Below are 26,319 nucleotides of genomic sequence, written 5' to 3'. Positions count from 1 at the left end.
TATATGTTAAAAAAAAGCATGGAATCAAATGAGGTGAAAATCTTAAATGAATCAAACTATACCATAGACTCTCTATGGATAGAAATTCTATGCTTATGTAAAAAGATCAGAGCAATAGAAATATATTACCAATCACTTTACCAGGATGGTGACAATGATTGTGAAATGCTAAGGGAGGTTAGAGAGGCTACAAAACCACAAAACACAACAATCATGGATGATTTCAACTATACTTATATTGACTGTGTAATTGTCTCTTCAGGACATGATGCAGAGATAAAATTTGTAGACGACATACATGACTGCTTCTTGGAGCAGCTTCTTCTGGAACCCACAAAGGCAAGGCTATTCTAGATTTAATCATAAGTGTAGTACATGATCTGGTCTAAGAGGTAACTATAGCTGAACCACTCGGTAATAGGGACCATAATGTAGGGGGAGAAATACCAAAAAATACCCCACCATAGTAACATTTAATTTTAAAAAAGGGAACCACACAAGAATGAGGACACTAGTTAGATAGAAATTAAAAAGAGTATTCATAAGGGTGAAATTTCTGCAAACTGCCTGGAGACTTCTTTAAATACCATAATTGAGGCTCAGACTAAACGTATACTCCAAATAATAAAAACAAAAGACAGTAAGAGTTCAAAAAGAATGTCACTATGGCTAAACAGCAGAGTAATGGAGGCCATTAGAGGCACAAAGGCATCGTTTAAAATTTGGAAGTCAAAACCTAATGAGGAAAATAGGGAGATTTACAAACTCTGATAAGTAAAATGTAAATGTATAATAAGGGAGGCCAAGAAAGAATTTGAGAAGCAACTTGCTAAAAACACAAACACTAAATTTTTTTTAGGTACCTCAGAAGCAGTAAGCCTGACAAACAGGCAGTGAGGCTGTCAAGGTTCCTTCCCCAGTCTGAACTCTAGGGTACAGATGTGGGGACCTGCATGAAAAACCCCCAAGCTTATTTTTACCAGCTTAGGTTAAAACTTCCCCAAGGTACAAACTATTTTACCTTTTGCCCCTGGACTTTATTGCTGCCACCACCAAGCGTCTAACAAATATGTAACAGGGGAAGTGCCCACTTGGAAACGTCTTTCCCCCCCAGAATCCTCCCAAACCCTACACCCCCTTTCCTCGGGAAGGCTTGATAAAAATCCTCACCAATTTGCATAGATGAACACCGACCCAAACCCTTGGATCTTAAGAACAATGAAAAAGCAATCAGATTCTTAAAAGAAGAATTTTAATTGAAGAAAAAAAGTAAAAGAATCACCTCTGTAAAATCAGGATGGTAAATACCTTACAGGGTAATCAGATTCAAAACATAGAGAATCCCTCTATGCAAAACCTTGTTACAAAAAGACACAAAAACAGGAATATACATGCCATTCAGCACAACTTATTTTATCAGCCATTTAAACAAAACAGAATCTAACGCATATCTAACTAGATTGCTTATTAGCCCTTTACAGGAGTTCTGACCTGCATTCCTGCTCTGGTCCCGGCAAAAGCAACACACAGACAGAGAGAACCTTTGTTTCTCCCCCCCTCCAGCTTTGAAAGTATCTTGTCTCCTCATTGGTCATTTTGGTCAGGTGCCAGTGCGGTTATCCTAGCTTCTTAACCCTTTACAGGTGAAAGGGTTTTTCCTCTGGCCAGGAGGGATTTAAAGGTGTTTACTCTTCCCTTTATATTTATGACAGAGGCCAATAGACAATAAAGGTTATGTGTCAATAATAGATATTTTAGAACAAATTGATCAACTAAACAGTACTAAATCACCATGACCAAATGGTAGTCACCTAAGAGTTCTGAAGAAACTCAGATACAAAATTGCCAAACCACTAATTATAATATGTAACATATCACTGAAATCAGCCGCTTGTACCAGGTAACTGGACAGTAGATAAAGTAACATTGATTTGTAAAAAAGGGTCTAGAGGAAATCCTGGCAATTGCAGGCCAATGAGCCTAAATTTGATACCAGGCAAATTGTTGAAACTGTAGTAAAAAATATACTTATCAGACACATAGATAAACATGATTGGTTGGGGAAGAGTCTTTTATAAAGAGAAATCACATACTTTGAGGGTGTTATGACATTACATTTCATATTCCTTATGAAAATACTCTTATATGCCCATATTCCTTATGAAAATATGCTTATGATATGAATATGACATAACCGAGATGTACTTTATGCAAGATGGCTCATATGAGATATCATTGGAAAGGTTATGATTTACTGAATGTGATTATCAAATTTGTACACCTGTATCGTTTCTGTATCTGAAGTTAGGAATATCAACTATGTATCTTTATTTCAAATGTGTTACTGTAGGTGTCACCCCCAACCAGTGCTTCAGGTAGAACAGTGGAAAAGCCGGACAGGGCTAATGGGCCATTAGCAGAGACAGTGGACTGTGAACGAGCGTAGTCTTCCTGTGGACACTGGAGACAGCCTATGAGCAATGGCTGCCACAGCCCTTCTGAGACATGGGTCTTTTCACCTGATACTAAACATTACCTTGGACTCCTTGTAACTTTCCACTGGGGGTCAAAAAAAAGGATTCCCGCCTTATGTAAATTCCATTTAGGGGTGAGGAGGAAGGCAAATGGGACTCCTCCTCTCCATGGCTGTCTGCCCGAAAAGAAAGACTGCAAAAGACGCCTGAAGGGAAGGCCAGGGGTAGTCCAGACTGAGACAGGGGTCCAGTCTGAAAAGGAATATAACTGGAACTCTGAACCACAGAAACTTTGCAACCTGCCTAAAATAACATTCAGGGTGAGAATTTACATTTTGTAACCTGTTGCTTAAGTATATTGAGCTCAGTTTGCGTATTTTGTTTTATTTGGTCAGTAATCTTCTTTGTTCTGTCTGTTATCTTAAAACTTAAAATTCACTTTTGTAGTTAATAAACTTATTGCTTGTTTGTAATATAACACAGTTTATGTAATTTCTAACTGAGGGGGCAAGAAGTGTGCATACCTCTCTTCACATTGAGGAAGAGGGTGGATTTTTTGAGCTTGCACTGTACGGATTTTTCTATACAGTGCAAGACAGTATTATTTGGGGTTTATCTCCCAAAAAAGGGTTTGCACTTGAGTGCTGGGGGAGTCACATGACTAAATTAATAGGCAGTACCTTTTCACTCAGCACACAGCTAACCTGTGGAGCTCATTGCCATGTGATCTTGTGTTGGCCAAAAGTATAACAGGGTTAGAAAGAGTACTGGATAAGTTCCTGGAGGATAGGTCCATCCTTGGCTATTAGCCAAGATGGTCAGGGCTGCAACTCCATGCTTGGGATGACTCTAAACCTGTGACTACCAGAAGCTAGAAGTGGAAGACAGGTGTATCACTACATAATTTCCCTGTTCTGTGCACTCCTCCTGTTGGAGATGAGATTCTGGTCAAGATAGACCATGGTCTGACCCAGCATAACAGCTCTTATGTTCCTGCAGCTGAGCTGTCTCCTATCTGAATTGTTTCCTTGCACTCATGATGCTTGTGCACACAGGTTTCTTAGACTAGTATTGCTGAGGATTTGAAAAGGGCAAATCATTGGACTGGGATGTCTTCTTGCAGTTAGGTCTCTCACGTCTCTGTAACACTGATTCTTCTCCACTGGGGTTGGGGGATGGAGCAGAAGACTATCCATGCTGCATTGCATTGTCCCTGCAGAGCCCAGTGCAAAAATCTGGTTTGGAGTGTTATGTTTCTCTGGGTCCCCTCCACGTGTGTTATTGAAGCACTGCAGGGAAACGTATCCAATACACCTTGCATCTACAGGAGACATTGTGCCTGGGGGAAGGAGACCCATGGGAGCTATGTTTAAGAACAGCTGTTACTGCAGACAGCCCTGTTTCAGCAAATGTGTATGGGGGATCTCCTCCTCTCATGGCTACCCTGGATCTACCCAATGCCTGACAGGAAATTCTGCACATTGAACCTTATGGAATTTTCCTGTCTGTCCTTCCCAATCTCAGCCCCCTTTCCCTCTCCCAATGAGAGGAATGATTTGACCCTTTGAAACGTTTACTTTGGGGGGAAAATTCATTTACCAAAAAAGCTAATTGAAAAAAGGGACACATATTGGGTCTAACCACCTCAGTCATGTCCCTCCAACATGATGAATAGTTCAGAATCTTCTATTGATAAATCTATGCTCACTCAATAAAATCTTGAAACCAGTATGTTACTTCGCCCCATTCATATTCCTGACTTCTTCTCTCAACAAGAAACTTTCAGACACTCACTTGTTCTAGCCCAGACAGAGCTATTAAATACTTATCTCAGATTATTCTTCAGCTGACAGTGTTACCACTCCTCTGCTCTGTATGCTAGTTTAGATTGATGCCTTTGGGTCACTGAAATATCCCAGCCCTCATTATAGATGACTCCCTTCCTCCCCTATGCTTTATTCACATTCAGTGAACAGTTGTCGCTGCCTTTCATCCTATCTACAATCTGCTCCACATACAGAAAACAGACACAGCAGCTGAGGCACAGGCCAGAGCAGAGGGGTCTCCAGCAAAATGTTAGAGAGTAAAGGAGGAAATCTTTCCCGCCTGTAGCCAGGCAGCTAACTGAAAACACATGTTCCTCAGTACAAAATTTGATAACCTTTCACCTTGGACGACCCAACCTCCGTTTATTTGCTTACAGTTTGAAGTTGCAGAAGTCCTGGTAAAGCTGTGGGGAGTGTGAGTCTCTCTTTGTGGAACCTCTCTTGGTGGGCAGAGATGTGTGAGGGGAATCATTTTGGTGTGATGAGAAACAGATTTGTTTTATTCAGACTTGGTTTTGTGTTCAAGCCATCCAAAAAGTGACTTTGCTGCTTTCGGCTGAGATGACTCCCCACCCTTCTCCACTTAACTTTCCCCCTCTGCTCCCCACAAAATCGGGGGGGGAGTGGGGGGAAATGCACAGTTCCACAAAGTGGAGCCTATGGGCAGCGAGCCACTGCATTTCACAGGATTTCTTTTTTCCCCAAGGACAAAACTCCCATTGAAATGAATGGGACAGAGATTCCATTCACTTGATTGGGATGCTAGATTATCATGTGTTCCTGCTCCAAACGATGTGCTCTGTTAAAAGGATTTCATTGTTTTTGAAACCAGCATCCAACTTTGCAAAAACAAAATCAGGGGCAGATGCAAAATATAAGAGAGAGGAAATTTCAGAAGGGTGCAGAATCCCCTTCGTTAGCATACTCAGTGGGTCAAATTCAGCCCTTGTGTAAGTGGCCCACTGTTTACAATCTCTCAATCCTTATCCAACAATTTAAAAATTGTAAATGCAACTCCCCTCCCTAACCCTGCCCCCCTTTTGTGTGTGCTAATCAGATTGCTGTGCATAGTGAAATAACAGGTTTGTGTGGAACTGTGGGGTATAATATTTAGCACCATTCTAGTGCATCACAGACAACATCTAATTCATCCCTCAACCACACCCCTCTGAGATCTGAGATAGGCATGGTAAGTATTACCATTCCCATTTTATAGATGGGGAAACTGAGGCAAAGAGGCTAAGTGATTGGTCATGTCTCCAGATGGAGTCTGTGTTAATGTTAGACACAGGGAAAGATTTCCCCACCCCCAAAACTGCCCTTTTATACTTTAGCTTTATCCCAGCTTCCTGTTCTTTCACTTGTACATATACATAGACTAAACCATACTATGCAGGGGAACTAGGAATACTACAAGGGCAGAAACTGACTTAGTAAAGACATTCTTGTGATAAACAAAAGACTCTTTGCACCAGATGCATATAAATAAATAGAAAAGCAGATGGGCTTAGAAATGGAGTGAAGAATAGAGAAGGGCCCTGTAGCAGGGCACAGGCCCCTTCTGCCTTCTTGCACTACAGAAACCTGCTCAGACCCTCCTGGTTGGCGATGCAGGTTGTGCTTTTTATTTTCTGCTCCCTCCTACGGTTTTGCTCAGCAATACTAAGTACAACATCCCTTCTATCCTCAGCCCTTTTCCCAGAGCCCAAGAGGAGAAGATTTCTCCCTTCCTGGAGACCTCTCTGACTCTATACTCAACTATCCCTCCTTCTCTGCCTTACAAGTCTTTCCTATGCCTTTTTTATCAGTCCTCAGATGGTGGGCTAATCAATCCTTTAACTCCCCCAGCCTGCCATTCTGATTAGCGAATTAATTATCTTTCATTCCCAATCAGACTTCTCTGGGGGAGCCAATTAGTGCCAGAGTGATCAGAGTGCTGGCTCACTTGCCAGCTCCCAGCTCTCTCTCACAGGCCTTAGCTGGGATCCAAACTGCCTGAAAGTTCAGTGGGTGAGAGGATCTTGATTTTGTTTCTGGTTAATCTCTAACAAAGAGAAAAAATAAAGGAAGCATCTGGTGGGAAATAACATTCAACTTGTGGTTTCTAGATGCTGTTCTGGGAGGTACTGGCTTCGTGACTGAGGTTCCAAAAGAGGAGTCTGAGAGTTCTGCTCAGTCTGAGAGTTCTGTTTTCTCCTTTGAACCCTTTCTGATAACCTCTGACCGCACCCCAAATAGGGTAGGGATATAACCATCCTTTCAGCTTGTATGGGAGATTTTCAGAGACACAAAGGTACCTGCTTGTCTTCCCTTCAACCTTATTGAGAAAATCCCAGGTAGATAAGGAGGCAGAGACTATCAGCATAGAGGACTATTTGACAGAGATCTAAGGATTAAATTCCCGTTTTGTTTCAGTGTGATGTATGACTTGCAGGTGGATGGGACAGAGCGGAACTGAGATGTAGTAGTCAAGTGGAGGTTCCTTGGGCCATTTGGCCTGTAAAGGGCAGTAAATTAAGAACCCACAAAGGGAAACTCTTGTTCATACCATAGTCAGCCTGTGCAATTCACAGAGGCAGATGCTGCAGCTGAATTTCAAAACAGGACTGGAGAATTCTTTGACTGTTAGTAACATTTCTACACTAGCAAAATGAGAGCTAGGACAATGATGTGAGTAATTCAAGGTCACCTGCAGGGTTCAGGAAAGAATTCTGTTCGCATTGATCTATTAGCTGGGTGCAATATGGGATTCTCCCTTCCTCTGAAGAGTCAAACACTAGCCATGTCTGGGACAGGATAGCTGATTAAATAGCTCAACAGTCTAGTCCACGATGACAATTCCTGTGTAACTAAAACCAGGAAATATAGAAGAGAGAGATTGCAGGGTTAGTAGTGACTTGTATTTTCAATAATTTATCAAGATTCGAGAGTACAGATTTCCTTTGGGGAATATTAGTTCTTAGGTTTACAAAGTGCCTCAGTTGTAAATACCCATAAAAATGACAATTTGGTAAGCTGTATTTATTCTTAAGCGGGTCAAAGGACATTAGTGTATTCCTACTATATAAATCTGTCAAGTACAGAATTTCTTCATGCTCCCAAATCACAAAGGCACCTCTTATAATTCTGGAGAAAATGTACCATTGTTGCCAATCAAGGATAACAAGCAAGCATATCAATCCCTGCCCAATAACTTTTGCCCTTCTCACCAAGTTTTTATCACTGAAACTGGATGCATCAAGGAACTGGCTTTAATGTACACGTACAATGCAGATTTATTATAGGAGGAGAAATACAATCCAGCCTTACTACCCAGATTACTGTTTTAGCACTCATTTTATACCAAGGCTCAGAGTTATATTGGCACCTATTATGATTCTTTCTGCAAACAAGGTTTGACCCCAAATTTTTCAGACTTCATTGTGTACAGGCCAAAGTCTTAGCTGTGCCCAGCAGATACCAGGCACAGCTGAAGTGTGTGTCTGTGGGAGGGGGGGTTACAAAGGAATTAGATGTGGCTCCTTGATTCTGAGACCAGTTCTGTGCCAGTCTTGACTCTGGCATATAAGGCTGCTCTAAAGCAAGCTAGTTAGAATAATGCCCTAGGGGCTGCACACCGATGGGGGATTGTGGAAGCACAGGAGAGCTCTGGCTTTCCCTGCTCAGCCCTAATATGTCTTGTATGTCCTCTTTCTAGCTAGTGTGACCCAGCTACTTTTGAGACCCTTTTTGCCAGGAAACAGTGCAAAGGGGCCAGATCACAGGGGATGATCTGGCCTACTGTCTCAGTATGGCTCCCTTGCACTGTCGGAGCACCATAGTATTAAAGCTTCAGGATATACTTGGCATTTCAAACTCCATGGCGTGAACTGTGAAATAACACTTTGGAAGGCAAGGGCATCCTCTGTGCTATAGTGATATAGAAGGATCTACCAAACACACTCCTCCACTGTAACAGACCCTCCTGGATTTTTAGACATGAGTCTTGTTCAAACCATCACTGAACACTTCATGCTCTTTAGGGCATAAACAAAGAACTGCACCAGGGAAAAAACAGACAGGGCCAAGGCTATCCTGGGTGTAACTCCACTGAAGTGAACCAGGTTTTTTTGCTCTAAGTGTGCAAGGTGTATATCCTAGGGCGTGGCCAGCTCTGCCTTATTATTATAAGTTTTAAAGTGTGGTTGCGCTTTTACACATCTGTGCAAAATAAATTGGACCTGGTTGCTTCTTTCACCTCTATGCAGTAGATAAGTACATAAGCGGTCCCTGTGCACTGTAGGTTGCAGGGGCTTCTTCCTACTGCCCTCTGGTGAGGCAAGACATTTCAAAGAGTGCTGGAAGGGTAGTGGGTCCCTGGCCTGAGGCCCTTCTCCATTCTCTGATGGTCAAGTGAGATGGGGATGTATGCTGAAGTGGTGTAACAGCAGGCGTGCTCTTCTGTGTACTGGGGAGCTCCCAGTGGGGATTCTGCCACAGAGAACAACTGGTTCTTGGTTCTGCCACCTCCTGGCCTCCTCACAGAATCACAGAAAGATCAATTTGCCAGTGAGCCCCCGCACAGGAGTTTCTCTTTGTTTCAGGAACAGGGTGGAACAGTCTTGCAGAGCTGCACCTCCCAGTTGGCTATCAGTCTTCCACATCTCATCTGAGCCTTTCTGGGGGAAAGTCAACAGGTGCAGAGGAGCACATGGGTCAGACAGAGCTATCCCTTAAGGGAGGATTTGCTAAAGGGAATACTCTATATCCTAGGAAAGAGGATAGAATAGAAGTTGATAACTTACAGATAGAAACTGAGGAGAAACAATCAAACAAAAGAGAGTTCCATTCAATTATATCACATGAAGGCAGATAACTAAATATTTTGTAAGTGCTCATATACAAATGCCAGAAGTCTAAATACTAAGATGGGTGAACTTGAGTTCCTGGTATTAAATGAGAATATTAATATAATAGGCATCACAGAAACTTGGCAGAACAATGATAATGAATGGGATATTGTAATATCAGGTTACAAAATATATAGGAATGATGGAGGAGATCATGCTGTTGAGGGAATGGCACTGTATGTTAAAAAAAAAGCATAGAGTCAAATATAATAAACATCTTAATTGAATCAAACTGTATCATAGAATCTCTGTGGATAGAAATCCCATGCCTGAACAATAAGAGTATAGCAGTCAGAATATACTGACCACCTGACCAGGATGATGACAGTGATTGTGAAATACTCAGAGACATTAGAGAAGCTACAAAAAGAGAAAACCCAATAATAATGGTGAATTTCAATTATCCCCCCTATTGACTGGGTATACGTCACCTCAGGACGGGATACAAAGATAAAATTTCTAGACACCATTAAAGACTACTTCTTGAAGCAGCTTGTCCTGGAACTCACAAGGGGAGAGACAATTCTTGATTTAGTCCTAAGTGGAGCACAGGATCTGATCCACGAGGTGAATACAGCTGTGTCACTAGATAGTAGAAACCAAAATGCAATTCAATTTAACATCCTTGTAGTAGGGGAAATCCACCACAGGAGCATTTAACTTTAAAAACAGGAAACACACAAAAATGAGGAAGCTAGCTAAACAGAAATTAAAAGGAACAGTCACAAGGGTGAAATGCCTGCAAGCTGAATGGAAACTATTTAAAAACACCATAACAGAGGCACAAACTAAATGTATACCAAGTAAAAAAAACCAAACAGTAATAGGACCAAAAAATGCCACCATGGCTAAACAGAAGAGTAAAAGAAGTGGTTAGAGGCACAAAGGCAGCCTTTCAAAATTGGAAGTCAAATCCTACTGAGGAAAATAGAAAAGAGCATAAACACTGGCAAGTCAAGTGTAAAAGTATAATTTGGCAGGTCAAAAAAGAATTTGAAGAGTAACTAGCAAAAGACACAAAAGCTAACAGCAATTTTTTCAAAGTATATCAAAAGTAGGAAGCATGCCAAACAATCATTGAGCCCCTGGATGATCAAGTTACTAACAGAGCATGCAAGGAAGACAAGGCCATTGCAAAGAAAGTATTATTTACCCCTTCCCAACACAAGAAACAGGGGTCACTCAATGAAATTAATAGACAGCAAGTTTAAAATAAACACAAGTATTTCTTCATACAATGCACAGTCAACCTGTGGAACTCATTGCCAAAGGATGTTGTGAAGGCCAAAAATATAACTGGGTTTAAAAAAGAATTAGATAAGTTCATGGAGGATAGGCCCATCAATGGGTATTAACCAAAATGGTCAGAGACGCAACACCATGCTCAAGGCAACCCTAAACCTCCAACTGCCAGAAGCTAGTACTGGACGACAAGGGCTGGATCACACGATAATTGTTCTGTTTTGTTCATTTCCTCTGAAGCATTTGACATTGGCCACTGTCCAAAGCAAGGATACTGGGCTAGGTGGACCATTGATCTGACTCAGTATGGCCATTCTTATGTTCGTATGTATAAAATCCTTAAAGACCTTTATTTCTGTACATTTGAGAAAAGTAAAGGCAAGTTCACTCCCTCAGACCAGTGATAAATTTGGCCCTTTGTCTTATTTAAAAATATATATATTACTAAGGGAAGCACAGATATCCATTTTGGGGGAGACGGCTCCTTTGCCCTGAATGGGAATATCTTTCTTAAACCCATATGAGTTTCAGCCAGAAAGTAATAGGAAGGAAAATAATTGTGAACCAACTTGAAGTCAAAGGGAGACGGTAAAATGTTTCCCCCTTGAGGGTCTAAGCTTTGGAAATGCTGGGCACCTCAACCCTCATTGAAATCTCTCAGGATCAGGGCATCAATGACAAATGGGGCCCTGTGTAGCATTTCCTTCCATGAAATTCTCACCTTTCCAGGTAAATACACAACTCTCATATTTGCTAGATTAGTGATGAATCATGACTTTATCCTGTCCATGTGAGAGCCTTTTTTTTTTCACCTTCAAACATTTAACTTACTTGCAGAGTTGACAGAAAAGCAGATTCCCCCCCCCCCAAATATCCATTTGCTTTGCCATTTATCTACTTTGATCTAAAATACAGAACCTGATGGATGCTCTAGGTAAATCAAACATTTTCTGTCTGCCAAAACAGTTTTGCAAATGCTTATTTCATGCCATTACCATTTTTCTGTTTCTTGCAGTAAATCAAAAAGTATCACCCATTCATCCACTTTAAAGAAGTAATGCCTTTCCTTTGCATAATTACACATACCCAGTGGGGATATGTATGCACAGTAAATCTATTCCTTTAAAAGGTTTTGTCTTAAGTACAGCCGTGACATAAATTGGTGTAGAGCAAATTTATTTATTTAATAGGTTGATTCTTTTAACTGGTCGGCTAACTGTTATACTTTCATTGTTTGATTTTGGGAGGGGGGTTCTTATTAATACATCTGATTTATTTACGCAGTAGATGTTTATGTAAAAAGGTCGAACTCCATGTAAGACTTGTGGAAATTGGTATGTGTGTGTCATTTATTCTCATTACACCTTCATTCTTAACTGGTGTTCAGGAGGTCTTCACCATATCTACAATAGATCCTTGAGAATTAAGTAGCTTAATAAATGTGATGAGCAAAACCTGAAGGGAATATGAGTGGAAAAGAGTGTGCGTTTGGACATACTTTCTAGATGGAAGACTGATGTAACCCATCCACAGTGTTAAAGGGATATAGGGAAAGAAATCAACAAAAATAAACTTCTTCCAGTAATAAGTGCCCTGCACAGTATTTTGGCAAAATGAATATACAAAGGAATCTGTTCATCTTCCTCATGTAAACTTGTTCATTTTTATAAATTGTGTCAAATCTAAAGCAGATGGGCCCAGCTGGTGGAAGCTGAGGAGTGAAATGCTGAATTGTTTAGCAGATCCAGGTTTATTTTTAGGCTTTATAGAATTATCTTTAGTTTCCCAGTAAGTGAAATTGAAAGGAAGCATCTTAAAAATTAAATTGTAAAAATTAACAAAACTAGAGCAACAAAAATCAGCAAGACACCAGAGCCTACCTGCAGCCTAACTCACAACAAGTCCTTTCCCTAGTGTATATGCAGTTGTGACTATGGCTCTGACCCTACAAACACTTATACACATGCTGAACCTATGCATGTGAAAACTCCCATTGACTTCAGTGGAACTCTGCACACATGTGTAAAGCACAAGGATTTGCAAGATCAAGAACCTAGTGTTATTAGCAGTGTCATGGAGAACTGGACCAAATACCAGTGTAAATAAATTCTCTGTGGATAGAGCCTTATACTTTCCATGTGGAGGTGAAATTCCAGGTACCTCTTTTTCTTCAGTTATGCCATGAAAAGATGCTGCTGGAACATTGTTTTTTCACAGTGAACTGCAGGTTTTAAACCTAAAAGAAGGTAATTTTATGAAGATTATCAAAACTCTGGAATTTTACAGTGTCCATTTCAAAATGTTACCTTCTCCTACCGGCTTTAGTAGAACTGCGGGTGCTGTCTTTCATGCAGTTGAAAAGGACACATTGGTTTATGATCCAAGGCAAACCTGAGAAAATGTCCTGGGCATGGGACGGGAAGATGCATATAATAATTAGAGATCTGGCAAGGGCTACATAGATCAGTGAGAGAGAAAATATCACGTTTCACATCCCTTGTCCATTAAGGTCACTCTTTTCAGATTTCAGTTAAAGTGGATCTGATTTGTTGTTGTCTTTGCTGTTCTCTTTTTCCAGTATACATATATCTGAGGTTGCCAACTGTCCCTTTTTGTTCCACCACTGACTAGCAGTAGTTGTCACCATATGGGCTAACGACAGCATAGGAGAAGAATAATTAATGCTTAGGGTGGAGAGCAGGGGAAAAACCCATGAGGAAAACATCCAGCTAAAACTTTAAGGGAGAGATCCTCAGGTGGTGTAAAAGAGTGTAGCTGTATTGAAGTCAACAGAGCTATGCTAGTTTATGTCATCTGAGGATCTGTCCCTAATTCTTCTGTTTCAGCTGAATTCCAGCCATTGCATCACACACTTACACTGAACTGTCACAGCAAACATCATTTTTACAGTATTCAGGTGTATATGTGAATGTCACCAGTCAAACCATTCCCACTAACTTGGGCAACGTACACTTCCAGGGAGATCTTATTTTTTGACATTTGGGGTGAATCTAACACTCATGAGAGCTGCTGGATTGAGAGTCCTGGAGACTAAAGGCTCTTTGGGACAGAACCAGCTCAGAGAGTGACAGCATAAGCCTCCCCCCACAGCTCCACCAACATGTTTCAGTTGTGATGCCGGGGGGCCACCTCAAAAGGGGAGAAACTAGTTTAGAATCAAAGCATGTTCAGTGTTTCAAAGCATGTTCAATCTCTTTTGAGATTATTGGCAAGAGTGCTAATTAGGGAGATGGGTTTTGTGATGTGCACATTGGGGCAGGGACCATCTTTTTGCTCTGTGTTTGTACAGCACCTGGCACAGCGGGGTCCTGGTCCATGACTGGGGCTTTAGGTGTCACAGTAATACAAATAATAATCATGCACTGGGAAATGGACTGGGGCCACCAAACCCGTTTCACATAGGCCGCTGAACCACCAGGCCATCAGGCGGCAATGCTCTTCTGTTGCTATCAGCACGCTGTAGCCTGGATTTGAATTGGTATCTGAGGCCCCAGTTCAGCAAAGCACTTAAGCTCATGCCTGTCTTTAAGGATGTGCTTAACTTTAAATCCAGATACGTGCTTGAAGTTAAGCATATGCTTAAGTACTGCTGAATCAAGATGCAAGTGCTAGTGGGTTCCCTATCCCATAACCGACCTTCAGCTATGTAGTCCCCCAGGATGGACCTGATTCTACGCCCACTTCAATCATTAAGAGTTTTGCCATTGACATCAATGGATTTAAGAGCAGTTTGATTATTCATATCTACTTATTAATTACATGTTATTTATAATTACTATTTAGAGCTTGAATGTGCAGCCCTTACTCATGAGGAAGCACTTACTCAGGTGAATAATCCCATTTGATGCCAATCTCCATTGAGTCCACACCAAACTAAATTTTCTACAATAGGTCCCTTATTGGTTATGCTTCTTATTTATACATGTTCCATTCCAATCTTTCAATCACTATTTAGATCCCTTCTTTTAGGTTTTATTGATTTGTAGGCATTTTAGATTTATTGATTATCTGTCTAGCTCTCACTAACTCTTTGTAGCCATGCACTATTGTATGGTTCTCCAAGCATATGTAGCAAAAAGTTTTAAATTGTTAAAACAAGTTTTATTATATTACCTCTCTCAAGTGCTTCAGATGTTGTTTTAAACGTGTATTTGGATCAGTGTGCATTGCTTTCGTGTTTAGAATTAATTTAAAATATTTAGTATAGCAGCTAGATTGCCTTGTTAACAAGTGCTTTACTGAATGTCATGATCTATAGCACACCCTAGTGATATCTGGGAATCATGAAGTAGACCCAATCATTTCAGCTTACTCAGTGGTGAAACAAAGCATACAACCCCACTGAGGGACTTATGTCACTTAAAAGGATTCCTTCAGCTCTGACTTGGGAAAGATGTTTGAATTCTTTTGTTTCTAGGAAGACAGAAAAAAAAAAGATTAGATTTAGGAAACTATAAGACTACAGTGTATTCTTCTGTAAACACAGCATCTATTAAATGACTTCATCTCCTTTTCTGAAAATCTGAAGTGCTGGGCATATTCTGATAACAGAGCACAGGGAAAAGCAGCAGTAGCTCTGTGGAAAAAGAAAAATGATCATTGTTTAAGTCTCAGGACAGTGTACAGAGAGAAGCAGGATAAAATGAAATTATTATCAATATTTTGAAGGAGACCAATGCTTAAGATTCTACATGGGGTAGAAACCAGAATGATTAATATATTTCTGTTGTCTTATAGTGCATTACAGCTAAAATATTCAAACTAAAATTAGGCAGTGTAATACAGATTTTTGTACCCGAACAGGTAGTCTGGTTTTCAGAGGTGCTTTGAAACCTAAATATCGGTTTAGATAGCTAACTGATCCTGCAAAGGGATATGAATATGTTTAACTTTTAATCAATATTGAACTCATCTTTGGCAGGATCAGAATAATTTGGTTTCTTTTTAATGGTGTGAATTTACAGCTTATGAAGAGTACTGAATTGTTATTGCTCAGCATTGTTATCTAAGAAAGGCAAGAAGGTGTGAAAGGACAGAACAGAGGTAAGAGTGATGGGAACTGGGAGAGAAATAGATGGACAAGGCCTGTGAGATTATTTGAAACAAATTCATGGAGGATTTTACATAAATGGGGAGCTGGTGGAACTGTTTGAGGATGGAAGAGATGAGCTTGAGAAGGTCACAGAAGGAAGTTAAAATAGTCAAGATGAGAGAAGATGAAGAGCCTGTCAGCAGAGGTGGATTTGAATCAGTAATACACCTGGGCAATCTTGCAGGGAGGGCACTGAGCTATTTGCACACATACATTAAGGAATGAGAGAAGGTTTAGGATCCAAAGATCACCTATTACTTATGGTTAGTGAGGATGAAAAGTCAAACATATACAGACTCCCACAAAGGGAGATTCCTGAAGGTAACTATAAAAGGCATAAAGAACAGGAGTACTTGTGGCACCTTAGAGACTAACCAATTTATTTGAGCATAAGCTTTCGTGAGCTACAGCCCACTTCATCGGATGCATTCGTCCGATGAAGTGAGCTGTAGCTCACGAAAGCTTACGCTCAAATAAATTGGTTAGTCTCTAAGGTGTCACAAGTACTCCTTTTCTTTTTGTGGATACAGACTAACACGGCTGCTACTCTGAAACCTATAAAAGGCATGTGTCCCTTTTCATATGGACTCAGGGAAGGAGGACGTGTAACAACAGTTCAGACCCTAGTTCAGCGCTCCCAAACTTAAAGTCCCCAAACAAAGTCTCTGGGCCTATTCAGGCTAGACTCCTGAACCTGAGAGACTCCACTGTGGCCTGCATGGCTTCTAATTCCCTCTCTATTCGTACCCGACTTCATGTTTAAATAGCCCAGGCAAAGCCTCAGAATGGGGAAGGGGGACCTTCTTGATTACATCCAGGCAGTCTTAGTTGTAGGCTCCAGCCTGTCCTTTAAAAGGGTAGTTCACTTCTTCACAGTAACGTTGAATTAAAGTCCCAGTGCACTTCCCTGCTCTAACAAAAACTGGACAGAATAGTAATTGTAGAGACTGACCCTGATCCGGGCCATCTGTGTCACTTCAGTGATGCAAAGGGCCCGAAAGCTGGTCTAAATATTAGCTGTCTCAGCAGATTCCCTACGACACTGCCTTTTGCCCCCCAGTTCTGGTTCAGGGAGCATGCAGCTGAGGAAAGAAACTGCACAGCCAAAACCCACTGCACTCTAGCCAGCATAACCATCCATGAGGCTGCTCTAATTTACGCAATGGTCCAACCAACACCAGATGCCTCAGAGATTGCAGGAGCACAAAGCAGAACATGGCTAGAATCAATGATCTGGTCCCACGTCTTTGTTATGCCCGAAAAAGATATTAGCCTACTGTACAGCAGGGCTTATGGTGGATTACTGTCTATCTATCTATGCCCCATACATCATGGTGTCAGTCGTAATTTGGGGAGGGAGAAAACTTTACCTTCAAAAAACTCTGCAGATGCCAGGTTATCTAAACAATAATGGAAATGAGCATTTTGTTTTATGTAAATAAAATTGAAAGTTTGCAACAATTTATATTCCTTATTTAAATGAAATGCAAATTATTTTGTGAAATAGGGAAAAAGCAGCACAACAGAAAACAACACAATTGTTTCCAAGAGCGCTACACATTTATTTCAAATCCACATACAATATTTCATTCATGCTTAATTATTTCCCCAATGCTAGTATAAGCATTACTAGTTCCCTTTGTCTTCCTGATTTTGCATGCAATGTGATTAGCAAAAATGCTTGTGCGCTACCAACTCGTGTACATATGGGGTTTAGCCTCATTGTTTAAGGGGTGGAGCAACAAGCGCTATAAACATTAGTGCTGCCAAATTTGTCACACGTGAGCCCTCAGAGATGTACAAATAGCACTCATTTCATTTAAATCCTCTTCCATATTTTGCATTGCTACCATAACTGCAACTCTATTGTCTGGATGTATTATTTGAAGCAGCTTTTCTCCCATTGTTTGTGTACTGTAATCCTTTAGCTTTCTGTAGTCATCGTGAGAAGCTTACTTGAAAGAAATCACTTAGCTCTCACAGATCACTCTCTCCAAACCTGCTGGCAAAGGAACAGGCCATGACGAAAGCATGAGACCTATGATCTTTCTGAAGAAAATCTCTTCTGTAGAGTTTATAATTTGTTGCTTTCATGGGGCTCTATTCTCAGGGTTTGTGCTCAGCATTATCTTTCCTCCCCTGTGGATTTTTCACCAAGGCATGATGGGAATGTTAGCTGGAAAAAAGAGAAGTAATGCTCACTGTGGACATGTGCCTAATGCACATTTTACACACAGATCAAATACAGGCAAAGGGAGACATCTACTGTTCGACAGAAATTAATAAACCTTGTTTATTCTAATCACAGCAGAATCTCAGCCCTTTATCCTTCCGTGGTGTAAAAACTGGCACATCAGGCTGTGAGTCTTTCAACAGGATTTGGAAAACTGAGTTCCTGTCTGCTCAGTACAGACATAAAACTTCCCATATAGCTTTTCATAAGAGAAAAGACTGGCCCCAATTTGGCCATAATTTTCTCTTTCCAACTTAAGGTTGTCTGCTTGGGTGATGCACTCCATCCCAGAGATAACTGCATTTCGTTGGTGACATGATTTCCTGTATGTGGATTGTTTGTATATAAAATGCTTTGGGATCTTTTAGGTTAAAAGATTCTATATAAATGTAAGATTTTTTATTTTATTTATTTAACTAATGTGCTTCAGTTTTCCTCTAATTAGTTCCTAATTCCTATTTAGTATGTCCCCCAAACTGAGGACCGTGGAGAGCCAGTGATCTATAAAGCACTTGCTGGTAGTCTGTAGAGAGCTGGCTGGTCAGGTGGTGTTGACTCTCTTTGATTCCAGCTGCTAAATCACATTCCAAGATGGCTAAAAATTACGTAAACACTTTCCTGCTGTTGCCTTCCCAGGTAAGCGATTGCTGTGGTAGCCACAAAGTTGATCCTAAATGGGAAGGGAGGTTGTCCATGGGATTGCAAATGGGATGGGAGGTGGCCCATGAGACAATCTCTCTTTAAGAAAAGATTGACACTGCAGGAGGAAGCTCTGAGAAAGCTTGAGAAACTCCTCTTTTAAGGCTTCGCCACAGCTCTGTGCTCAGTTCATCAGTGGGAGTATTTCCATGGGCTTCAAGAAGCTTTGAACCAGGCCCTCAATGTACCAAAATAATTTTATTCGACCTTGTTCATCATCTGGCAATGAGGTGCATGTGTGTGGAAGGAATGAGCAGAACACATGCTTACCCCCATGTCACACAAGAGAGCTAGCACCCACTGAAGTCAATGGAAAGATTCCTCTTGGCTTTGGATCAGGCTGTTAGTGCATATTTCTAGCAATAAATAAATAAATAAAAGTTGTGTTTACTTGGAGCTAGGGTTGTATGTACCTATCACTGAAGAGGAAAAGCCTTCATAGAACATGAATTACTCTCAAAAACCACAAACACTAGAAAGCCTGGAGATTCAAAGTCAAGGACACACTTAAAAACTCCTTAAACATTGGAAATGTGTTGTTAAAGTAATCGCAAATATCTTAACTTAGCCCATGTTGCACTAGACCAAGACATTCTGGTGAAGGAATGTGTGATAAGAACTTTAAGATGAAAACTTAAATCCACAGCATCTACTTTATTTGCACAGTTTGCCCGTAAGGTTGAACTCTGGGGTACACTTTTCTCAGGTATGTTCTGGAGAGGAGTGGGAGGCAGTGGATCAGGGAATAGTCTTTTTTCCTTACCTCTGAAAGACATGGAGATATATGTATTTATGTGTGTTTATTAATGATACTCTAATTAAATGCAGCCAAAGGCACACTTTCAGCTATAGTGTGTGCACAAGTACCTGGGTACATGCTGCTTCTGCTGGTTCAGAACACTGGCTTCATTCGGGTTCATATAGCTTTTTTTGAGAGAGAAGCCCAGTAGTCATTCTGCACTGGTAACATGACTCAGCAATCATCTAGCAGAGCAAATGCAGAACAGCATAAGTGAGTGACACTATAAAGAAGAATTTTAGAAAGTAGAATGGAGTTATCTGCTCTGGAATTTAGAATGTGAAAAAAGTTCCATGGAGTCTTCAATAACCAGAAATGGTCAGGACCATAGTTCTATGTCCATACCATCCCTGGTATTAAAATGGGGATAGACTCAATACTGACTGAGTCGTCGGAGTGCCAGCCTGAGGCAGTGAGTCACCAACACCATTTCTGTAAGAACCTGGGTCTTCCTAAATAATTACCCTTCCAAATACTAATTAGGCCTGTCCCTGTTTAGCTTATGAGATCTGACAAGATCACAGATCTAAAACATCAGGATCAGGAAAACAAATTAAGGCTGCAATCCCACTAAAGGAACCACTCACGTAGACTTTTAGACCCTTGTGGAGTCACACTAAAACCTGTGGGTTCCATGCAGTCCTGAGTGTCTGTACAGTGGATCCCTTTGTAGGATCTGGTCCTAAAGTTCCCTACAAATCTCACTGACTTTGGTAGCCTTAAGCAGCAATCTTTGCATGGGGTTGAATTATTCTTCAACTATTTCTCCAGGACATTAGGCATAAACTTGCTTTTCCTGCTTCTTTCTCACTCTTTCGCTCTCTCATTTTAAAACAAACTCTTTTTGCACTTAATTCAAAAGATAATTCCATGCCCCATTCAAATTTGAGTTGCTTTATGTGTATTGTACAGTGTCCCCTGGGTAGTAATACTGTGTTGCTCACTATTATTTCAAAACTCTTGTATATATTTTTGGATCATCCTTCAAGATTCAAGTGACATAAAGTAATTCATAGTGTTTTGTGACCTTCTGCACCAGTTGTTTATCTTTTTGGCATTGAAACTGATTTTGCCCATCTCGGCATTCCATCACCTGAGTGTGAAGCAGATCAAGAGAGAACCTTTTATAGCATCAGCAGCAAACGTGGGATGATTTAGCTCTCTCATACTGTTCTTCAAAATCACCCAACAAGCTGATGAGGCAAACCGCTTCTTTGCTTAATACCACAAAAGGTGCATAGAAAGCACTTCATATGCAAAACCTACTGTATCATTGAGTTATATTTAGTGAGAAGACACAGTCTAATGCAGTGGTTCTCAACCTTTCCAGACGACAGTACCCCTTGTAGGAGTCTGATTTGTCTTGCGAACCTCAAAGTTTCACCTCACTTAAAAACTACTTGCTTACAAAATCAGACATAAAAATACAAAAGTGTCATAGCACACGATTACTGAAAAATTGCTTACTTTCTCATTTTTACCATATCATTATAAAATAAATGAATTAGAATATTAATACTAATAATTTCAGAATATTAATATTTCAGTTGTATAGCATATAGAGCAGTATAAACAAGTCATTGTCTGTATTAAATTTTAGTTTGTACTGATTTAGCTAGTGCTTTTTATGTACCCTATTGTAAAACTAGGCAACTATCTAGATGAGTCGTTGTACCTCCTGGAAGACTTCTGCGTACCCCTGGTTGAGAACCACTGGTCTAATGAATATCTACCACCAAATGAGAGGAAAAGAATTGCCTCTGAAGCTTCCCTATGATTACAATGAGCCTCAGTAGTCCCTTTGCTGTGTCCTGACTAATGATAGAGTCACTTGCACTATATTATTTAACCACTCAATGAGCATCAATGGGAACTTCTAGAACTTTTGGAAAATCTGGCCACATCTGAGGATGCTTGAGTATGGAATTAGGAACCTAACTATAGATTCATGTTTTCAAAACTTTGATCTCTGTGTTGTATAGAGTTCTAGACAAGGTGTAGCTCTTGGTAAACAAGGGAGACAAAGCTGGAATTGAAGCCATGTGGAAGCTCAGTTGTAACTGTTTTCTATAGTAAATGTCTTCTGTTTAAGAAGGACTGTGATTCTGTATGTCATGACACTACTTTTCACTCACCTTTTCTTTCCTGGTGAGGCTTTCCCTGTATTGATGTTCCAGAGTGCACTGTGCTTATGAAAATCCAGAGCCAAATTTCAGGAACTCTGCAATTTCATAAATGTATTGTGTAACCCACATACCTCCTGGGTGTGGTATTCTGTCCCATCTAGTGGCACCGAGACCACTTAGAGAGAGAGTTAAAATGAGTCTGCTCTACAGCCTTAGCTAAGAGCCAGCTGGCTTTTAGCGCATGCGGTAGAGGCTCATGCACTACGCTCCAGAGGTCCCCAGTTCAATCCCACCTGACAACGACCGAGGTCTGTCGGTGTTACAATTGCATTGAGGATGTGGGAAGACTCAGCTTGCAGATGAGGTTGAGCGAAGCCATGTAACGGAGTGTACTGGAACCTTTCAGAGTTGGTGCCGCTAGCCCACCTCTTAGTGGGGTTTGGTCCTTTAAGGCCATGCATTTAGGGTAGTTATATCATCCAACCAAGAAAGACCCATGTTACTGTAGGCAAGTTTATTTAAAGGGCAGCCTTCCTTTTCTCAGTACAGAGCAGTGTCTCCCAAACTTCTGAAAGCTGAGCCACTCTTCAGAAATTTAAGACAACTGCACCCCTTTAGTCCTGTTATGTGGTATTAAAGACCTACTCCTCCTAATTAATATATCTGTCATGGCATCTCCTTCTTTTACCAGGGGTTCTTTCAACGCAAAGCTCTTGGTAACTTTTACTCTGTGCGAGGTGGTGTCAGGAAATAAATCAAGGGAGAAATGGCTGTCCGACCGCTAGATGGCTGGCACAAACAGGACTACACAAGAGTGCTTTCACTTAAAGCTAAACTTTACTTAGTCTCAAGCATTTACACACGTCTGCAACAGGTTAGTAAAACACCCCCAACCCTCGATAATTACCGAAGCTGAGTGTGGCTTTCAAATGGCACCGTGACAGGCTTCTGCTGGCCAGGCTTCCGTCTGCCGGTGGGGACCTGAAGATGCGTCCAGAAGGAGCGTCCCTGAAGAGCCCCTCCTGAGAAGTCCAATTACCTCAAACTTTTTCCCTTTATTTATATATTAGTAATACAATGACATATCCCTTGACTACTGTTAGCAACACACTATAGTGGTTCAGGCACTTTACTGGTTTGCCAAAATCTTCCCAAACACTTCCTCCTGACTACTCCTCCATGCTTCCCACTCCCACACACATTTTGGGAAACACTGGCAAAGATCTTCATAATATGACACTTCTCTCCTTTCTGACATGCTTTGACAAGCAGTGAAATAGTTAACAATATTGACATTTAAAATATCACCATTAGCATCTGAGTTAGAGCCCACTGAAATGATCAGGCAAGTTCACCTCTCAGAGCTATTGTTTCGGGCTGTCTGAAAATTCAGGTAGACATCTCTATATCAGCTACACTCCTGACAGCTTTTGAAATGTTTTCTTTACAACCATGACAGCTAGAGATTTATTCTTTCTTTTTAAAAGAAAGCCTGAGACTATGGAGAATGATCGAAGTTCTTTCACACATACCCAGGAAAACACTAGGGTAAGGGGAAATCTGGGGGAGAGTTTCTCCAGTCAGTGCTGCCCATGCTCACATAGCTCCCTCTTGGTCACATGGTCCCCCTGGAAACACAACCATCCTAAATGCCTGGTCTGAAAGGGCTGAGACCCAGTAGCAAGCGGGCTAGGAATCTCTACTTTTTTGAGAGCCAGCACACTCTACTACAAGCAGTAGGGGATTATTGGATCCTGACATTGTCACTGAGTAAAGGATAGGGTCTCAGCAGTAGTGCTATTTCTTTTCCATTATCCCCTGCAGAAGGGCAGAGATCCTTGACAATGGCAGTAGGCACCTCTTCCCCTCATGATATTTACATTAAGTGTTGACAGCCAAAATATGTGGCAAACTCAACTTGGTTGCTAGTGCATGGTCCTGTCTCTTGATTGTTTTCTTTCTGTTATATATTAAGCTGTATAATTCCTAGTAACCCTGGAGGGAGAAGGGAAAGATACCACAAGTATGACTGGGAAAATAAATAGTGTAATGCATTGACATTGGAAAAGGGAACAAAGGAAGACGATGCAGCAGGAACAGAAATGAAATACATTTTTAAGAGTCAGGAGCACTGCACTGAACATTTGGAGATTATGGAAAGGTTTTATCTCACAATGGGGCTGCCTTAAACTGCTGTTGTTACTGCCACTGAATTCCAAGTAAACAAATGTAAATTCCTGCTGCTTCTATGATACGTACTGATGAAGGCACCCAATATATCTAGACATGCATTAGACAGACAAGACTAAACTTTGGTTTCAAGTTAAACTATGAAAAAACAAGAAAAAAGATGGAAAAATGGGTTTTCCCTCATTTCCCCATATGCACTATGATTACTCTTTTAAATTTCAGGACTATTTAGAATAGTCACGTAGTTCTCTAAATACACAATGCTAAATTCAGTAGACCTTTGCAAGTTACTATAAAAGACTATGATTGAAGTCCACTATCAGCATACAGCAAATTGTATCATTACCGTGCTTTTCTAATTCTCTCCTGCTTGTCCTTTGCCAGTAAGCCTTATGGGACAATTTTTTAGAGGTGCCATTTTCTTTGCAATGTTCATTTGCATGCACAAACTGGGTCTTGCATAATTGCCAACTTGCATGTGCAATTAACTGGTATACAAATACAAATGTTCTTTTGCAAGGAAGTTCCAGGTTTTAGGGGTATTTTGAGTGTGGATACATTTCTGTAGGTGTTCCCGATGTGCTGTTTTGAATATGTGACAGTCTAAGTCCTTCGTTGTGTACTTATTAAGATCAGAATGATTACATTATGTAATTGTGAGCATGGCTTTACAAGTTAAAGGTACTATTCTCCCCACTGTAACTCTGTCAGTCAACTCATTTCTGTGGTCCCTTAAATAGCTGATTAGATCAGGGCTCTTCCTGAAGGTGCATAGAAGGGGAACATTTGATATAATATTTTCTACACAAATTGATGCCTGGCACCATAAAAAATTGTAGGTGCCTGGCACATAAAACCTCCTCTGTGAGTTTGAGGCCATAGAAACTTTTATCACACGGTGCATAAAGTTATATTTCTTCTTTAAAAATGAGGAAATTTCTCCACAAAAAACATCTGAAAATTTACATTTGCTGAAAACAATATGGACATGTAATACTAGTTACATACTTTAGGTAGTCCACAATTTTTATACTTTGGACTATATGCAATATATTAGTGATGTATGCATCAAAAGAGTTCATACATTTTATTACTGAGTCAGAGCTAAGGTTGTTAAATGGAATGTTGAAGGTGAATGTTCACATCGATGCTGTCGTCTGATTGTATACGTTATAATGGCAACGTGTAAGTAAATTAAATTAATTGGTACTGTAGCGAAGCAGTGTGGTCCCCTGCCACCCCGGAAAGGGACGAGCCTCTCCCAACACCAGAGTGGGTGGAGCCAGTGAGTCCTGCACCCACCCCCAGAGGTCAAGGCGCAGGACAGGAAGTATAAAAGCCCAACCCCAGCACTCACTGGAGGAGCAGCCGCCAGAGAGGCCAGATGTCTCCGGCCTAACTCCCAGCCAGGAGACTGTAGCGACCTATGGCAGACCTAAGGACTGGCCTGGCCTGGCCTGCCAACGCCTAATGCTGCCCAGAGCTCGGAGGAGCTGCCCAGCCTGCCCCTCTCCAGTTACCCAGAGGACCTCATGGTGCTCGACCCCCCCGGAGGACGCCGTCCAGACCCTGGTACCTCCGGGGGTGGGGGGGCTGGAAGTAGCCCGCGGGCAGCCGACCGTAGTCTGGCTGCAGCACTACCAGAGCTGTCATAAATATAAAGGGAAGGGTAAACCGCTTTAAAATCCCTCCTGGCCAGAGGAAAAATCCTCTCACCTGTAAAGGGTTAAGAAGCTAAAGGTAACCTTGCTGGCACCTGACCAAAATGACCAATGAGGAGACAAGATACTTTCAAAAGCTGGGAGGAGGGAGAAAAACAAAGGGCCTGTGTCTGTCTGTGTGATGCTTTTGCCGGAGACAGAACAGGAATGGAGTCTTAGAACTTAGTAAGTAATCTAGCTAGGTATGTGTTAGATTATGATTTCTTTAAATGGCTAAGAAAATAGCTGTGCTGAATAGAATGAATATTCCTGTCTGTGTGTCTTTTTTGTAACTTAAGGTTTTGCCTAGAGGGATTCTCTATGTTTTGAATCTAATTACCCTGTAAGGTATTCACCATCCTGATTTTACAGAGGTGATTCTTTTCTTTTTTACTTCTATTAAAAGTCTTCTTGTAAGGAAACTGAATACTTTTTCATTGTTCTAAGATCCAAGGGTTTGGGTCTGTGGTCACCTATGCAAATTGATGAGGATTTTTACCAAACCTTCCCCAGGAAGTGGGGTGCAAGGGGTGGGAGGATTTTGGGGGGAAAGACGTGTCCAAACTCCATTTTTTCAGGAACCCAGATAAAGTTTGGTGGTGGCGGTGGAAATCCAAGGGCAAAGGGTAAAATAATTTGTATCTTGGGGAAGTTTTAACCTAAACTGGTAAAAGTAAGCTTAGGAAGTTTTCATGCAGGTTCCCACATCTGTACCCTAGAGTTCAGAGTGGGGAAGGAACCTTGACAAGAGCCTATGTCAGTGTGTTGCGGCCAGAATCCCCACTGACTCAGCAGCCGGCCTTTGGCTGCTGCTAGGGCCCCAGGCTGGGACGCAGTGGAGTGGGTGGGCCACCCCCAGGGCATCCCCCCTGCCACCCACAAGTTGGGTGGCAATCTCCCCCTCTCCCAGGCCCCTCTGAGCCGAGAGCCTGGGCTGGTTGTTTACTTGCCTTTGCTCAGCCCCTACCTGAGGACCTGAGCCACTGACGCTTGGCTGCCCCAGCCTGACCCAGGGGCTGGGCCTGCTA

The 26,319-nt window shown here is 41.3% G+C and overlaps 1 protein-coding gene across 2 annotated transcripts in view; it reads left to right on the top strand.

The window, feature by feature from the left end:
* Window positions 1-25,644, top strand: part of LOC140896266 (uncharacterized protein F13E9.13, mitochondrial) — a 79,999-nt gene extending 54,355 nt beyond the window's left edge. The window contains exon 8 of one of the 2 annotated variants that reach the window (XM_078848107.1): window positions 22,093-25,644. In XM_078848107.1, coding sequence (XP_078704233.1) covers window positions 22,093-22,121 — 29 coding nt within the window. In that variant the 3' untranslated portion in view covers window positions 22,122-25,644. Of the gene's footprint in view, window positions 1-2,350; window positions 2,869-22,092 lie in introns of those variants that run through there. The other variant, XM_078848108.1, reaches the window with a different exon arrangement.
* Window positions 25,645-26,319: the final 675 nt, after the last annotated feature.

The sequence above is a fragment of the Lepidochelys kempii genome, chromosome 12, assembly GCF_965140285.1.
Source record: "Lepidochelys kempii isolate rLepKem1 chromosome 12, rLepKem1.hap1, whole genome shotgun sequence".
NCBI lineage: Eukaryota > Metazoa > Chordata > Testudines > Cheloniidae > Lepidochelys > Lepidochelys kempii.
Note: the sequence above shows the minus strand (reverse complement) of the source record. Positions and strands in the feature narration are given on the sequence as shown.